The sequence below is a fragment of the Ursus arctos genome, unplaced genomic scaffold (assembly GCF_023065955.2).
Source record: "Ursus arctos isolate Adak ecotype North America unplaced genomic scaffold, UrsArc2.0 scaffold_22, whole genome shotgun sequence".
In the NCBI taxonomy this organism is placed as follows: Eukaryota; Metazoa; Chordata; class Mammalia; order Carnivora; family Ursidae; genus Ursus; species Ursus arctos.
The window spans coordinates 4,640,845-4,659,995 of NW_026622897.1; the positions used below are offsets into that span (position 1 = coordinate 4,640,845).

Here is a 19,151-nt window from a genome sequence, read left to right on the forward strand (position 1 = left end):
TGAATAAATTTTAAATGGAATTTTTACATTTACCCTTTTTTTTTTTTGAAGAGATAGAGACAGCCAGCGAGAGAGGGAACACAAGCAGGGGGAGTGGGAGAGGAAGAAGCAAGCTCACAGCAGAGGAGCCCGATGTGGGGCTCGATCCCATAACACCGGGATCACGCCCTGAGCCGAAGGCAGACACTTAACGACTGCGCCACCCAGGCGCCCCTACATTTACCCTTTTGATAAAGTTTGGAAGGAAAGAAAGAGGAAGGATAAGGAAATAAATTAAAGAAACCAAAACAGAAACTGATAAGTTGACAGTTTTAACAACCTACAAATATTAAAGACTAGAGTTGGAATGGAAAAGACAACGCCAGTTCTTTGGATACATGGGGTGTATCTTGTGTGTACGTGAGAAACAAACAAATCGATAAATACACGCGTATGTACAGTACCTGAACTATCGGGACCTGAACTAGCACTCATTCGTTCAACTTCCTCTCCCACTCCACTCCAGCTACACTGGCCTCTCCGCCCCGTGGATGCCAAGCACATTCTCTCCTCAGGGCTCTTCACTCCTGGATGCCCCTTCCTGAAATAGGAGTCATTCCTATCTTCATGTTGCTTGCTCCTTCCATCTTTCATAGCTTTACTAAGATACCTCCTCAAAGGGGCCTTCTAGACCACCGTCTCAAAAAATCCCACATTTTATCCCATTTCCCTGCTTTATTAGCATAGGACAACACTTTCTTCGATTAGGACAGTTACTACTTTATCTTCTGCCCTAATTTACTACAACACAAGCTCCACAAGTACATCAGAGTCTACTTTCCCCCAGTAACAAATGAGGTCTGGTATGTGTCAGGTACACAATCATCACTTACTCAGAAGAATTAAGTCACCAAATATTTATCGAAATAAGTGACTACAAACACATGGTCTTGCTTTATAACGGGATGTATGTTTGGTAAACAATGGGATACATGCTTAGTGTACAATGATGACTTAGACTTTCTTTGTCCTCATGGAACTTACAGACTATCAGGAAAGGGACTCAATAAGCGAGTAAAATACAGAAAAATTTTCGAATTTTGAGATATTCTATGAAGAACAAATAGGCTCTATGAGAAAGTAAGGCAAGAAGCAGAAACCACTTTAGACTGAATATTTCTGAAGTGATTTTAACACTAAGAATCAACTGCTGACCGTGAAAATAAGGCCACACAGCTGGTAAACGGCAGAGGCAGAACCTGAGTCCAGGTGGGCCGGCTCCACAGTTCAGAGCCGTAAGCATTACCCAATGCTGCTTCTCTAAAGAGCAGGATCACACAAGATAGGAGCTTCGTGTCACCTAAATATTTATACTCACTCTAAAGAAGATTCTAAGAACCACGGGAAGTTAGAAAAGGAAAATATTTGAAACACAGAATAAGAGAAGAAAACAGACTACAATCCTGTAAGAGTCTCAAGAAAGAGGCAAATCTGCACAAAGCACTACATCACTTCCTCAGGATAAATGTTCTACTTCTTACCTTAACACCTATGGCAACAATAAGGTGCTTGGGAAACTGAGAGCTGTCAAAACAATACAGACATGTTTCCATTTGTGCAGCAAGACTCTGGTGCTCGGCAATCGCTTTCCTCCTCTGGTTCTCTTCCTCTTCACCAGAACGTTCTCTCTCAGCTGCTTTGGAGACAAACATGTCATCTAGAGTGTAATAGTCTCCATCTGTTTTTCCCATAAACTGAAAAACCAAAATAACAGTAGTAGGGAGAAGGCAGTGGTTAACATTTTATTGTACTGTAGCTCTTAAGTTCTACTTGTAAGTTCTATGGTAAAACTTTCAAATTTTAAAAAAAGAAGGAGAAAAACATGATTAAAAATTTAAGCTTGATTTTCAAGGTCAATCAATCAGCATCATCAACATCATCATCACCATCACAGCTACAGTTTACCAAGTATCTACCATGTACAATTTTATGCAATGTAACTGTTTTAGACTCCGTGAGAATGAGACCATTATTGTTTCCATTTAATAGATGAGGAAATTGAACTATGGAGAGGTTAAGAACTACTTTCATTTTAAAATCTGCATATGCTCCATACAGACCATAAACATCTTTCAACTCTATCTCCAGGCAGCTTCTCCACACCTCCCCAAACATTAACTGTAGCCAGGGTGATGCTTTTAAAACATGAAATTCATTTACTTATTTTATTCATGCCCTCAAAGTACTCCACGTTGTGAACAGGATCAAGGTCAGACTCTGGTTTGCCTACTAAATCACAGACACTGACAAGCATAATAGTTAAAAGTTGGGACTCTCTTGTCAGAATGACCATGGTATAAAGTCCTAGCTCCCACATGTCTTAGCCTGGGGCAAGTTATTTAATCTCTCTGTGCTCCCTGCATGCTTTACTTCCTCATTTCACAACCGTCATAACAATACTACCTCCCTAACAGGTTATCTTGCCTAATCCTCACAACACGTGCCTGACACACAGGAAGGACTCACACGCTTCACGCACACGGCTCTCTGACCAATTTGGCCCCCAACTGTGCCAGTCTACTCCCACTGCTTTCTCAATCTGAGGCTTCGATTTAGTTGTTGCCTCCAAAGAAGAACTCTCTTGGATCTTCCAAGATCCTCTGGTTCAGTACTCCCGTCAGTTTCATATGACCACACTATATCATAACTGCTCATTAACTGTGTTTTTCTCCCATTAGACTAAGTTCTAAGTTCTATTTAGTCTGGTAAGTACCAAAAGAGAACTCTCTTTTGTATCATCAAATGCAAAGCAATAGCAAGATGCTTGGATTTTATCAGACACTTAAAAAGATTTGAAAAGAGCTAGAATGGCTGTATTTATGTCAGAGAAAGTAGAATTGAAAGCAAAGAATATTATGAAGGAGATAAAAGGTCATTTCTCAAAGATAAAAGGGTCACACCATCAAGAGAACATAACAATATTGAAATTTATACACCTAATTACTGAGTTTCAAAAAAAATGAAGCAAAAACTTGATAGAACTGCAGAAGAAATACACAAATCCACAAATGTAGTCAGAGATTTAAACATCCCTCTCTCAATAACTGACAGAACAAGGAGAAAATCAATAGGCATACTGAAGACCTGAACAAAACTATGAACCACTTTAACCTGACATTCACAGAAAGTCTTTCCAGCACCAGCAGAATACACTTTCTTCTCAGATGCAGAGAGAACATTTACCAAGAGATAACATTCGTGGTCATAACACAAGTCCTAACAAATTTAAAAGGATTCAGGTAACATAAAGTATGTGCATGGAACACAATGGAATTAAATTAGAAATACCAGCAGAAACACATTTGGAAAACTGCCAAGTATTTGGAAATTAAATAGCCCAGTTCCAAATAACCCATGTATCTATCAAATAAATAAATAAGAAAATCAGAAAGTATTCTGAAGTGCAATAAAATATAGGCGAATTTGTGGTATGCTGATAAAGTAGTACTCGGAGGGACAATTACAGCATCAAGCACCTACCTAAGAAAACAAGAAAGGCCTCAAATCAGTAACACCAACATCCACCTTAAGAAAGTAAAAAAAAAAAAAAAAAAAAAAAAAAAAAAAAAAAGGAATAGAATAGAAAATAAAATAGAATGTAAACAGAAGATTTCTAAAATGTCCTTATTGATAGAACCAGGTAAAAATTAGAAACCAGGTACTAATTATTAGCACTAAGGGTCCTCTAGGAGCACATTAGCTTCCTTGCCTATACTAGAATTTATTTTTTATCTTCTACTTTTTCTCTACATTAATCCTTGCATATATCTCTCCTCCAGGTTTGTTTACTTATGTGAACAGCCCTGATTTACAATTATTTTAACTTCAGACCTTTATCTCAATTACAACACATTATATTTTGAAAAATATCAGAACTAGTCACTAATTATCTTCATAGAGTGACCAGCCATGTACTAGGTACTAACAGAAACCTTAAGTACTCTCTCACCCAAACATCCCCACAACATAGGAACTGTCATCCTCACTTGTAAGATTTTAAAAGGCTTAAGAGAGACTAAAAACTTCATCAAAATCACACAGCTATTAAGAGACAGAAGCAGGAATCCGACAAAGGTTATCTGACTGTAAAAATGAAGAGTGTATGACATACAGTAAGCCTCTCTCACTTAAGAAATCCATCTTTAAAAGACAGAAAGGGTATATTTTAAATATAGTCTATGAAGCAGCATAGAGAATTAGAAGAAACCTTGAATTTCACCTGGAATAAATACACCCAACTGAGTGAAGGTACTCATCGGAGGGAACTCAGACATCCAGCAGGTACTCCTCTTTGCTGAAGTGTATTAGTAGAGTAGCAGAGTACACACTTCCTTCCACACATACCTGTGCCACATGTGACATACTGCCATGAAAACACGGTTATTAAAAACCAGCTCATGAGTGACCAGGGGATATATTCAATTCAAATCAAATCCTTTGTATATGGAAGACAGTACTTCTGTTCTTTAAATCTATGCTCCGTGGATGTTGCCAAATTTCTCTGATTTCTTCATAGTTCTGAATTAAATAGAGTACAGTCTTGTCTCTTAAATCTGCATAATTTTTCAACACAATACAAAACTGATTCTTCAACACAACTACAATTCTGTCCTCCAATGCCCTCTAATTATTTGAATTTTTCCCATTATCTTTTACTTGGGCTTTGATCCAAAATGCTTTTCATTTATTAATCATGTACACATCTTCTGTGACCTTCATGCCACCATCTTCCCATATTTGACAAGAAAAAGTTTTTTAATGGACAGAATGTTAACAGAAAGTGAAAAACTGAGTCTACAAAGTAGAAAAGCAAAATACTTGCTGGCAGAAAGGAGGTGAAGAAAGAAAACAGAGGTATGAAAATAAGACTCTCCCTCACTTAGAGAGTCCTAAAGAAAGCTGACAGGATGGTACAAGCTCGAGTTCATACATCGTATTTTAAAACTCTGAGAATCTCTTTTTCAAACAAATCAGAAAAATGTGGTAAAATAGTTACGACATTAAAAAACATCAAAGAAAGGAGGGAAGATCACCAAAAGTGATCAACAGATTAAATACAAAGCCTATCGAAATCCCAATAATGTTTTCTGCAGAAACAGAAAAATCCATCTTAAAATTCATATGGGATGGATCTCAAGGCACTACAAAGAGACAAAATAATCCTGAAAATGGACAAAGGTAGAGGCCTCACACTTCCTGATTTTAAAACTTACGGCAAAGCTACAGTAACCAAAACAGTGTAACAGACCAATGGAACAGAAGAGAGAGCCTAGAAATAAGGCCTCTCATATATGGTCAAAATATTCTCAACAAGGGTGCCAAGACCACTGAAAGGGGAAATGACAGTCTCTTAAACAGATGGTGTTGAGAAAACTGGATATTCACATGAAAAAAAAAAAGTTGGACCCTTAATTTATACCATATATAAAAATTAACTCAAAACAGGTCACAGACCTAAACTTAAGAACTAAAAAATTCTTGGAAAAAAATCATAGAGGAAAAGCTTCCTGACAAACAAAAAATAGATAAGCTGGACTATATCAAACTTATAAAAACTTTGGTGCACCAAGGGACACTGCCAACAGAGTGAAAAGGCAGCCCACCGAACAGGATGAAATCTTTGCAAATCGTATATCCAAAATATATACCCAAAAGAACTCTTACAATTCAACAACAGCAAAACAAGAGAAAAACAAAAACCAAGCAACCTGATCCAAAACTAGGCAAAGGTTCTGAGCAGACATTTCCCCAAGGAAGGTACACAAATGGCCAATCAGCACAGGGAAATGCAAATCAAAACTACAACGAAGTTACCGCTTGAGGCTCTTGAGACGGTGGGAATTCAAGAGTCAGACAGACACTAGCAAGTAGACAAGGATGGGGAGAAATCAGAACCTTCATACTCTGTTGGTGGAAATGTGAGATGGTACAGTTTCTTTGGAAAACGGTCTGGTAGTTCCTCAAACAAATATAAACTAATAAATAAACAATTAAACATATGGATTACCATATGACCAGATAATTTCACTTCCAGGTATATACCTAAGAGAAATGAAAACATGTGTAACAAACTTTACATAAATCTTTAAAGCAGCATTATTCGTTACAGCCAAAAGACGGACACAATGCGAACGCCCATCGACTGATGAACAGATCGACAACGTGTAAAATCTGTCCAATACAGTATCAGGAGGCTACAAACCAGAAACGAAGCGCTCACACCTGCTACAACAGGAACTGTAAAAATGCGACATGGAAGACACCAGTCACAGAAAATCACGATCCTATCCATGAAATATCCAGATCCGGGAAATCTGCAGACACAGAAAACAGATCTGTGGCTGTTCAGGGTGGGGACGGAAGGGAGCTGAAAGGTTAGCGGGTGACAGCGGAAGGTTACAGGGTTCCCTCGTGAGGTGATAAAAATGTTCTAAAATCGACCGTGGCGACAGTTACACATGTCTGTAAATATGCTAAAAACCACTGAATTGTACGCTTTAAATGGGTGAATATATGCCACATGAATCATATCTCAAGAAAGCTGTTAAATAAAAAATTACCGTTACCCAAAGAGAAGGAAATCTGGAAACCCTTGGAATGTCCTGCCTGTGAAGAGTGGCTTTGTTGACCTGGGAGCCCTGGGTCACACGAGATAGTGCTAACAGTGTGATTTATGGTGCAGGCCGGGGCCATGCAGCATCAGCTCCACCTCAGGAGTGACTGGAAACTAAGGTCATCCTCACAGGCAATGAACCACGTCTACAGGACCAAACCCCAACAAAAATCCTGCACGCTAAGGCTCGGGTGAGCTTCCCTGCTGGCATCTCTCACACATCACTGCTGGGAGAAGTCAGCGCTGTCCACCACTCACTGGGAGAGGACAAATGGAAGCATCACGCTTGCAACCTCCTGGACTCAGCTCCATGCGCCTCTTCCCCTGGCTGACTTTACATCTGTATTCCTTCACAGTAATAAGCCTTACTGTGAGTACAACAGCTTTTGGTGAATTCTGTTACCAAACCAAAGGGCGGCCTTGGGGATCCCTGAACCTGCAGCTAGAAGTGAGGGTAGACTTGGGGAGGGTAGTCACTGTGGAGACAATAATAACCAAATGCAACATACAAACACTGGTCGGATCCTAGATCTCAAACAAACAAACCTATAAAGATTTAAATATAGATTATACATTCACATTTTCAAAGTAAACATATGGTTCTGCATGGTACACAGGCCCCAGCCAAAAGTGCACAGGTGCAGGACCTGGGCTCCACACTGGGATGGCCCAGAAGGACAGTAGTGGAAGGAAAACCTCTCAGTAAGAAGAATGCTGAGCAGTGCATGTGGTTGTTCGTTCTGGATGGAAGGAGAGGTGGCCAGAGCTACAGGTCTAAACTGATTCGTGAACTAGGGCTAATCGTTTGGTTGGATGGTCAGGGACCTGGACAGAACACAAGCAGAGAATTAGCAGCTAGGAGGTCTGGGAAGAAATATGTGGACAGATCTCTCCAAACTGATACAGAGCACAAAGACATCTGTGGCGTTGGTGAACACATTTATGTCACTAGCCCTGCTACGTTTGTCTAAATGAGGTTATGAACAGGGTGGCCAGCCAGGGAAGGAAATTATGTGGGGGCTCAGCACCATGACCTTCCACGTACCAAAGCTGATCTGGCTGTAGCCACAGCTGAATACCAACCCTGCCAACAACAGAGATCATGCTGAGCCCCTGATACGGCAGCATCCTTACGAGGATCAGCCACTATCTGGCGACAGGCTGGGCACACTGGACTGCTTCCATCACGGAAGGGGACCCACCCTGTTCTCACTGGAACAGACAAGTACTCTGGATACGGATGGATTTCCTTCCCTGCATGTAATATTTTTGCCAAAACTACCATCTCTGGATTTATATCATCAAGGTATCACACACATTCCTCTGACCAAGAAAGCAATTTCACAGCAAATACAATGTGGCCATGGGTCCATGCCCATTGAATTCACAGGTCCAGGGTCACTACACTCATCACGCAATGATGATCACCAGACAATGGTCCAGCCACATTTAATTCATCACGTTCCCCATCATCCTGAGGCAGCTAGCCGACCAGAACAGTAAACTGGCCTTTTCTAGACTTAATGAGAAATGCTGGGTGGCACCTGCTGGGGCTAGGGCAATGTCCTCCAGAATGAACGATGTGCTCTAAATCAACACCCAAACTGTAATGCTCTCTCTCCCCTTGGCAGGGTTCACAGGTCTAGGAATCTAGGGGAAAATAGGGGTGACCCATCTCATTACTGCGTTTGATACACTAGCAAAACTTACGCTGCCCATCCCTGTGACTCTAGGCCCTATTGGTGTACAGGTCTCAGTTCCAAAGGGAGGAATACTTCTACCAAGGGACGCAACCATGACTCACTGCACTTGGAACAGACACTGCCACCTGGCTCCTCTGGTTCCTCTGTCCACTAGACCAGAGTCCCTACACTGGCTGGAGTGACTGACTCTGACTAAGGGCAGACTGGCTTGGTACTACATAATAGAGGCAAGGGGACGTGTAACTTGAATATAGGAGATCTTTTAGGGCACCTCTTAGTATCTCATAACCTAGGATTAAAGTCAATGATAAACTACAACAACTCAAATTAAGGCAGGACCACTCATAAATGAAGGTTTGGGTCCACGCTACGAGGCAAGGACCCATGAGCAGCTAAGGTGCTGCTGCGGCGAAAGGAATACGGAATGGGTAGCGCAGGAAGGCACTTATAAACACTCGCTCAAACCACAGGACCAGTATCTCTTTGCTGCTTTGATACAAATATGTATGTGAATATACATTTAACTATTAACCAGAATTTTTTCTTCTCTTTCCCTCTCTCATCTCTTTACCATCTACCATAAATGTGAGAAGTAGCTTTGTATTCTCTCTGGGGAAAGGGTTAGCATGTTTTTGATTTTAAGTGGGACAGTTGTATCATGCTAGACAGAAGCATGACTTCTTTGTTATTTTCTTTATTTAGAGATTAAATACAGTTTAAGGAGCTGTGCCAAGGTATAAAGACACGGGTTATGGTTACCGCCAATCTGACTACCCTGGCCGAAGTTTACCAGACTTCCCTTTTCTGTGTTTCTGCTTAGGGTGGGCAAAGGGAGAAATTCTTACAGGAAACTTGAAACAGACATGAACTAACCACCATTTCAGAGTCTACCCTGTCCACTTACCTGCTCACTCACCTCCTACACAGCACAGCAGCTGGGTCTGCAACTGCTCCCCATCCCCTCCACCCGCTTTCGGCTTCTCTGAGCTCTGGGTCAGACGTGGGTGTTGAGCTCCCGGCCTGGCCTACAGGACAGCCACACTACCAAGGCCACAGGCAACAAGAACGGACATGTGTTTCCTTCCTGTCCATCCTCGAGAGCTCGGTTCCAGCGTGTTCTTGCTCCCCCTCTCCTTACACTCCTCTTCCCTCCCAAGTGCCTGCCTCTGGACTTAAAGATGCAAACACACAGCCCTAATGACCGCTTCCCTGGCTCCCACAATTGCGAAAGTTCAAACTCCTGCAAGAAGCCTGTGTCTGTGTGTCTTTTATTAGTTCTGTTTCTCTGACTGAAAAGTGACTGATACAGATTTAACCTTCTATAAATAGCAGTAACAAGCTGGTTTTGTTCAGAGGCTCTGCTTGTACATTTTTTCAAAAATATTCCAAGAATAATATTATTTTTTGAATATCATTAACCACTGTGCAAAAACAGTACATAACAGTATATGAAATTCAGACCTGTCAAATGTCAATTGTATAATATGGTTGTTGAAAGTTAATGTAATAATAAAATAAAATTACTCCTTTTCTGCTCCAGTCCACTATCTCTAATGCCCAAATCCAACAGTATTATTTTAGTATAGTCCAATCTGAATGTAATCACCATCTTCCTCCTCTGGTCCTATCCCCTGGCTGCCATGTTGTAGAAAAGTCATTACATTTTGCAATTGGCTCCACTATGAACTCATCAGCTGAACTGGCTCGTCAGCACAATTGTTAAAACCTCCCATTTTATACCATGACTATTTCAGAAGATTACCATCAAGCCTTCGACACACCATCAATTTTCCTCTCACTCTCAGCAGATGATCTCAAAAATCAGACAAGAACTTGTTCATCTTCCTACCACCAAACCTACAAACCCTCCAAGCAAATGCCTGGCTCATACTTCTTCCCTCCTGCTAAACTGGGAGGGCACATGTGTCTCCATGTAAACCAGCCCTGCCGTCCATGCACTGGAACCCAACCCCATTTCATATACTCCGGATACAGCGGGCTCTGCAGTCTGCTTAACTACGGCACTCACGACTTCTTCCTCTTCTCGCTCGTCATTAGTCTACTCTTTTTCTTTCCCTCGCCAACAACTCTTCCAAATCAGAATATTAAGTATTTGAGCATGCCAAAGCTTCTTCTATTTTAAACACCTTCCATCAGAGTCAAAGCTAAACCTCTTGAATGAATTGTCAGGGGAAGAAAAGAAAGAAGTCAGGATTTTATGAGAGAGTGACTGATGGTTGACAATAATGTGAGCGATGTCATATTATGACTGATGTTTAGAATACAACCATTAATATAAACTAGGAGAATAAATTTTTCTGAACTAAATTTCCAATCAGTTAAGGGTTTTCCATTTAAGTATAAAAACATTTCTTTACTGTACTCATTTTGAAAGGAAATTTCCCAAAGAGTATTATAAACTTTCCTGCCTTTTAAAACATAATATACAAAACTTAATTTAATCTTTCCCTGATAATACAGGACAATTATTGGGACAGTTAACACAATGTATCATAATTCACAAATGCCCTCTAGAGGGCTGCTTGCTTCTAGGCTAGCTATATCAACCAAGACTTCCATGATTTTTTAGTTATTTCTCTCCATTTTCCATCTCATTCTTTGCCCTCTATATTAAGCTAGCTGTCAGTTCTCATTGCCATACACATTTCTTCTTATGGTAGTTTCCTCACTTCTAATTTGCTGCTTTTATTATACTTCTGGTCTAAAACTGGATAACCAAATACATTAAAATTATACATAACACAAAAGTGGGACTCCAGGGACACCTTCTCTAGGTAATCAATAAATGGTTGTTAAATTTAGAATAAAAACATAAAAGCTAGCCTACAGTCTACAAACATCTGATTAGCATCAAGAGAAGAGACACAAAATGCTTTTTAAAAACCAATGACAAATCATAGAAAAAAAGGATTCATATGCTTGTCTCGTATTCTCTGGTAAATGACATCCCAGCTAGAAAAAATTTTCTGAGTCCTGTTTTTTCTACTACCAATTACCATTCATACATTGCATTATTAGGGATCTAAAATAGTCACAATAACTTGTTACAAGAAGAAAATAAGGATCCCAATTCTACACATTTTCAAAATAACTTTAAGGTCATTTAAAACCCAAAGACTGACAAGGAATTATTTTTCAAAGTAAAACTAAACCGATTGGTAAAGACAAAAAAGAACAAATGCTGCATTAAGAAAAACAACACAGGGGCGCCTGGGTGGCTCAGTCAGTTAAGCATCCAAGTTCAGCTCAGGTCATGATCTCGGGGTCCTGGGATTGAGGATCAGTGGGGAGTTGGCTTGAGAGTCTCTCCCTCTCCCTCTGCCCCTCCCCCGGCTCACGCTTGCTCTCTCTCTCTCTCTCGCTCTCTCTCGCAAATAAAAAAATATATTTTTAAAAAAAGACAACATAACTGAATGTGATTTTGGCCTTCACCTTATACATTCATCCATCCTATGTGAAGGATACCTACCTCTTCCACAATTAAAACCGTCATAGTTCATAACGAACCAATATTATTATCACCTAGTTTATTGAAAAGAACACTACTCTTCAAGTCTTAACGTTAAGAAATGACTATTCATGTAACTGTCCTGTACATACACAACAAAGTCAACACTTTTAATGCACTGCCCACTACTGATGGAATCATCAAGTTTCAGTCTCAGTTGAGGAAAAAACCTCAAATGAAATACATCCTATTACAGCATCTAAGCTGACAAACTCTATTTCTAAAAACTGCTCTCCTGTGAAATCATGTACCACTGTAACACTAGAGTCAGCAGCTAAATGGATAGGCAGAATGGATCAGGATTTATCTAACAAAGCCTCTCCAAAAAAAAAAAAAAAAGAAGAAGAAGAACAAGACTAGAAAAACCAATGGAATTCCATTAAACCACACTAAAATCTTATGAAGTAAAACAACAAATCATTCAATCCCAGATGATTTAAGTCCTTATCTTGATTTCTGACTTGTCTTTGTTCCTTAATTCTGAGAATTAAAGCTAACTTACTAGAGATTGAAGCTTTTGTGGGACGAGAATGAGTCACTCTTTCCTAAGTGATTGTTCTCTTGGAGGAAGAAACTAAACATACACACAAATTATCAGGCCCCAAGGAAAGAGAAGAAATCACTCGTGCTATTAGGAAAACCTCATCTTCAATACTAAAAATTAAAGTAGGTATTTCTGATGCCATAAGAAGCATTAGAGATGTGAGCAAACAATAACCAAAACCCAGCACAGTTTTCAATTCCACATTCTCTTACTAGCTAATAAAAATAAACTCTAATGTTAGCTTTGACAAACAACTGGCAGCGTTTTTCACTAAAATATTTCCATGTCTATAAAGTCAGGGAAAATTTTAATTAATCCTTGTCATCCTTCTTTTGCTATATAGATAATTTAATATTAAACTACTGAGAAGCACAGGAAATGTGCTTGTTTCATTTTCGTCTGTGAAGCACCTGTAAGAAAACTATTCAACAAGGTTTATTCCTTTTATTTTTTTTTTAACAATATCCACACTGCATAATTTTAGGTTTACTTTTCCAGTGTTTGCACCTACAGCTCTATTGGGTCATGCACATAATGCCAGAAGGTATAAACACCCCGATCCCTCCCTTAAAGTCTTTGTTGGAAGAGGAACAATGGTAGGAATTACTGGCAGAACTCAAGATTATTCTCTAATATGGCACAGGCTTATGTGTAATTCTAGGTACTCGATATTCAAACTAGTGCATGGATTACAGACATGTTAATTTTTTTAGAAGATGCCACTAAAACTTTGTTAATTTTATTCAGTCAACTTAATATATTCTCATCATACTATCTTTTAAGCATTTGAGCTTCCAAAAATATCATCTCTATTTTTGAAATTTAAAAACATATATATTTAATTCTTGACCCTGTGCACTACGAATTAGCCACACATTCCAGGAAACCTGTCCCAGCATTTGACTATCCTGATGACCACAGCTCTTTCTCTGATAAACCTAAACAACAATTTCTCTGTGGCTCAGTGTTGGGCCCACTACGAAATGTTTTCAAACGTGGTCTCTACCAGAACAAAGTGGAGAAGGCTGACAATAAAAAGGACAGCAATGATACGAGATGAAAGACTGTGCTTGTTTTTAAAATAATATTTTTGCGAAATCAAAATAATAGGCATTAATGAGAACAGAAAATATATGAATTTTCTATGCAATTTAGGATAGTGGTGAAAAAGGGATTTTTGCACTTAATTTCAAGCCTCAAGATGTGATTCTAGACAATAAATATTTATTAGATGCTATCATCATGTACTAAAAATTATAATAGTTAGGATACAAAAGCAAGCAAAAGCAAACATGATCCCAATAATAAGGAATAATATGGGAAAGACATTAACCAAAGGAATGTCCAATAAAAAAGTCAAATGAGAGCTGTGACGACAATCTGAGATCCCAACAGAGGGGCTGACACAATCACAGAAGCGAAAAAGGCTTCCCTGAAAGAATAATGAATATGTACGAACAGGACGAGTCAACGGGACAGAAGGGGGAAAGGCAGCAAAGCAGAGCAAAGGCAGCAGGGGCCGAGAGCGCGTGGCAGGAGGAGGCACAGCATCTGGAGGAACGGGACGAAAGTCGGCAACGGCTGAGACAGAGGAAGCACAGCGAGACAGCAAGACTCGAGATGAAGCAGGAGAGGCAGAGACCGGACCATTCAAGGTCTTGCTGGACCCCATTAAACAATCTAACAGCAACCAAAAGCCATCTGAAATGTTTCCACATCGAGGCCAGAGGATCAGAGACATACACTTTGGAAAAAAAAAATCACCGTGGCGTCCGTGAGGTAGATTAAGAAAGAAATGGAAGAAGATTAGAAGGAACACCAGCAATCCAGTTACGAGGCTATTTTCATAGACCGAGTACGAAATGATCACAGCAATGATCTGTACTGCAGAGAAGCAGACTCATGAGGACTGAGGAGAGAACAAGGCCGGTAACAGATCTGATGTGGAAAGGGAGGGAGGAAGAGGCGAGACAGCAGTACTACGGACTGATAGAGGGGGGAAATGAATTGGGTTCAGGAAAGGGCTATGTGATCATAAGCAAGCTACAGAGTATCTCTGGACCGTCAGTTTTGGTTTAACCCCCCTCTAAGGGGTTAATGATGCCAGTGCCGTCAGGTAATTCCAAGCAGCACTGAACGCAAAGGGCCTAACACAGAGCAGGTCCTCACAACACAGTGCTTACTGTTATTCTCCCAGATTCTCCCAAAGCAGGGTTCTCGACTGGGGGCAACCTTCCCCCTAGGGGACCCTTGCCAATGTCTGGAGACATTTTTGGTGGCATCTAGTGGGCGGAGGGCAGGGACGCCACTCCACATCCCACAATACGCAGTCTCCCACAGCAGAGTTAGCCAAGCCAAAATGTCAAAAGTGCCAGCAAGGCCCAGAGGGATCACGATTACATCACTGCAGCAAGGGAAGTTCTTCTGGATTCATTAATGGTAACCCCTGTCCAAATGAATTGGGAGTTAAATGGGATTATTACTTAGATTCTGTTTAATCAAGAAAACAGCTTCCAAGTTCAAGCCTAGAAACTGAAGATGTTAGGAAATTAATAAATGAAATACTAAGTGTATAAAAATGTTAACTGTTTTCTAACCATGAAAAGTAATTTGCTTTGCCATTTTGATGTTTTAGAAAAAAAAACTAAACTATAAAAAACCGCGTCTTACAAAAAATGATACTCAGAAAAACTCCATGAAAACTGAAAACTAAAAGCTTTTTTTAGCATCATTATGTAAAAACAATGGTTTGCAACAAATCTATTTAATTAGTATTGAATTAGGACACAGATTATCAACAAGAAAAATAGACTGCAGTCTAATTCTTACAAGGCATTTCAAGTTTTATGACAAATCTGTAATCAAAATTTTGATCAAAACTGTAAAACTATCCTTCAAACTCCAAGCCCTCAGATTCACTGGAAAAAGATAAATTAACCGGTGAAATATAAATTTCATACAATTTTAGACTCAATTTTTCTTTACAAAGAAAAATGGATAAAGTACTGAACCAGTAGACCCAATGACCAACAATTTAAACTTAACAGGTCAAAACCGGGGAGCACTGCCATCAGGTGTCATAAAATCTCACCACGGTCAAGAACCAGGACCTGACCACATGAGATACCATGTCACACCCACTGGGATGGCTGCTACTGAAGAACAAAAAAACAGAAAATAAGAATTGGTGAGAATGTGGAGAAATTGGGGCCCTTGTGCACAGCTGCTGGGAACGTAAATTGGTGCGGCCGCCGTGGGCAACGGCTCGGTGGTTCCTCAGAAAGTCCGATGCAGAGTTAACATATGGCCCAGCAGCTCCACATCCAGACACATCCCCGGCAGAACTGAAAGCAAGGGCTCAAAAGATACTTGTACACATGTCATAGCAGCATTACTACAAGAGCCAAAAGGTGGAAACAACCCAGATATGCACCAACAGATGAATAGATTTCTTTTTTTTTTTCATTTTTTTAAAGATTTTATTTATTATTTATTTGAGAGAATGAGAGAGCACAAGCAGGGAGAGGGGCAGAGAGAGAGGGGAAGAAGCAGACTCCCCCCAATTCGGGGACTGATTCCAGGACCCCGGGATCATGACCTGAGCTGAAGGCTGACGCTTCACTGACTGAGCCACCAGGCCCCTGGAAAAGATTTCTTTTTTAAAGTGGTCTATACATAGAATGGAATTCTGATACAAGCTACAACATGGACAAACCTTTAAAACATTATGCTAAGCGGAGTAAGCCAGACACAAAAGGAGAAGAGTGCATGATTCCAGTTATATGAGGCACCTAGAACAGGCACACTGACAGAGGTTACCAGGGGCTGATGGAGATACAGGGGTGAGAAAGGGAGTTAGTCTCAAGGGTATAGGGCTTCTGCTTGGGATGATGGAGAAGTTCTGAAAATGAATGGTGGTGATGTGTGTGCAACAGTGTGAACGTATTTAATGTCACTGAACTGTACACCGGAAAACGGTTACAGTGTTAAACTTTGTATTATGTATGTTTTACTACTCAAAAAAGAAATGGGACTTGAACTAAAGAAAGCTGAATAAATTACTTTTCTGGTGTTCCCACCCCTAAGAGATGCTCAGAAAACAAAACAGAACAGAACAATTTTGTTAAGCAGCATGGACTGGACACAAGCCTACATCTTTTAGAAAAATGCACAAACTACGTACATCAAAATTTATTCAGTTACATATCAAAACAAAATAGCACTTCTATCATTTCATGATGCCCAAATTCCAAATTTTCTGTAGAGGATGTTCTAGGACAATACCCATCATTTCACACTCACGGATTAGCTTGTGCAAAGCTACTTTCGCCCCGTATGGATGAAAGTCTAAGAGGATGGGAGCAGCTACCACCAGCACCGACACAACAGGTCCTACAACGATGAGGCGGCGATTTGGACCTTCCTCACCTTCTTCTGATCGTACCTAGTGCTCAAGATTCACTTTTACTATTACAGTTTACTGAACATTTTCTTTAAAAGGATTTTAAGCTCTACTGTATATTATGGAAATATGTACTTTATATTTTAAAGACCACTTCCATCCAAAAATGCATCAAGCCTGCAATGTCACAAATTCAGAAAAAAATAAAATTATCAATAGAAACACAAGCATCTTCTATTAGACAATAAAATTATTTTATTTTCTTACAATATAAGGTAAAACCCTAAATCATGAGTCTTTCTCTCTGTTCTCAGTCTTCTCATGTACCTTCCATTTCCTCCCCCCCTCCAGTCCATTTTTAATACACTATCAGAACAAAACGGATAAAATTACTGCCCACGGCACTAACACAATTAATGAGGAAAGATGTACAGAGATCTCATGAAGATGTGCCTAAGTTTATGTTGCCAAGGAAACACTGACGTCTTAGATTTTAAATGGAAAAGTTTATATTTAAAGAATGTTCGAGTCAATAGGATGTATTTTAAGAAAGAGCAAAGCACACACCACTTATTCACAAATGCCAATAAATGACACATGGAAACTGTACAAAGACAATTAAATTTAGGCAACAACCAACAACTATCCCTTAACTGGAGTCATTTGAAAGGCCGCACTGTTTCATGAAAAAAAGCCAGACTGGCCGCTGGACACTGCGACTTCCGGTGCTAGCATCTGCAACTCATTAGCCTGCAAAATCGGACAAGTCACTAAGGCCTGCAGCAGCAATTCAATTCTCTTAGCGTCCTAGGTTCCTCTTCAGTAAAATGTGAAAGGATGAGCAAGATCAGGAAAGTCCCTCTCCGGAACCACATATCCTTTAGTTCTATGATTCTGAAGGAAGAAACTTCCAAAAAGGAAGTTACTATGTACCTACTGTCTTGTAATACACGATAATAAATACACTTCCACCCATACAGTATATGTACATACAGTGTAACAGGTACACATACCCTTTGTCAGGATTTGTGATTGTTCCTTTTTTTCATTAATTATGTAGTAAATATTCAGGAAAAAAATACAGAAAGCATTAAAAAAAAAAAACCCTAAGAACCATAAATGCCCTATCCAAACACAAAAACATAATCAAGGTTATATTGGCTCAAGATACCTTTCTTAATCTGGTTATAAGAAAGAGATACTCCTAAAGATCTAATGGTAAAATACAAAAGAAAAGCGAACATAATCTGAATTTCAGAATTACAAAAGAAGGATGGACAGTAAACAATAAATATGCAATAGGGTAGGATTGAATACTGACCAGAAGTAGTATCAAAACTGCTGTCCAACCTGAAATACTTTGTCTTCCCTATTTAGGTTATGACACCCTGGTATTTCTTTCAAAAGACTTTCCACTTGTCTTTCACAGTAATTTACACATCTATAATTACTGAATTCATTTCTCGTTAATTATTTATTGAATGCTTCTATGAGCTCTCTAAAGGCAAGGATCATGTCTTCCTAACGTGCAGTGTATCCCCAGAACACCTCACACAATGAATGCCATCAATTTCTATTTGTAGATGAATAAACAAACAGGATCTTGACCTATAACAACCATTCCTGAAGGGTTAATTCTCCCAGGGCCTTTAAAGATCTGTTTTCAGGATAACTACTAAGTATGGAAAGTACCCAAATTCAAAGACAGTTGCCATGAAAATATGTACCATTTAGAGATCCTAGACCAGTGACTGACAAACCATGGCCCACAAGCCAAATCAGGCCAGCTACTTGTTTTTGCAAATAAAGTTTTGTTGGAATAGAGCCTATCATTCATTTCTGTATCACCTACAGCTGCTTCCTGTGCAGGACAGCAGAGCCAGGAGCTGCAATAGAAAGCTGAAAATATTTACTACTGGTCCTATACAGAAAATCTTAGTTTCCTTGACCGTTTGTGTTTCTATTCTCTATTTCATTTATTTCTGCTCTGTTTATCTCCTTTCTTTCTTTTAGTTCCTTGAAGTGTAAAAGCTAAGTTGTTTATTTCTGATCTTTATTTTTCTAACTATAGATGTTTAGCACGATAAACTCCCTTCTTAGCACTGTTTTTGCTGCATCCCATAAGCTGTGGTATGTTCTGTTTAGACTGTCACTTGTTTCAATGTATTTTTTTATTTCCCTCTTGATTTCTCTTTGACCCATGCGTTGCTCAGGAGTGCAATGGTTCATTTTCACATATTTGTGAATTTTCTAGTTTTCCTCTTGTTACTGATTTCTAGTTCCATACCACTGTGGTCTCAAAAGGTATTTGGCATGACTTC

At 39.5% G+C, this 19,151-nt stretch overlaps 1 protein-coding gene across 2 annotated transcripts in view; it reads right to left on the reverse strand.

Moving 5' to 3' along the window:
• Positions 1–19,151, reverse strand: part of CWF19L2 (CWF19 like cell cycle control factor 2) — a 156,637-nt gene that overhangs the window by 31,412 nt on the left and 106,074 nt on the right. For both annotated transcript variants that reach the window (XM_057316733.1, XM_026505860.4), the window contains one exon: positions 1,521–1,733. In XM_057316733.1, coding sequence (XP_057172716.1) covers positions 1,521–1,733 — 213 coding nt within the window. The remainder of the gene's footprint in view (positions 1–1,520; positions 1,734–19,151) is intronic.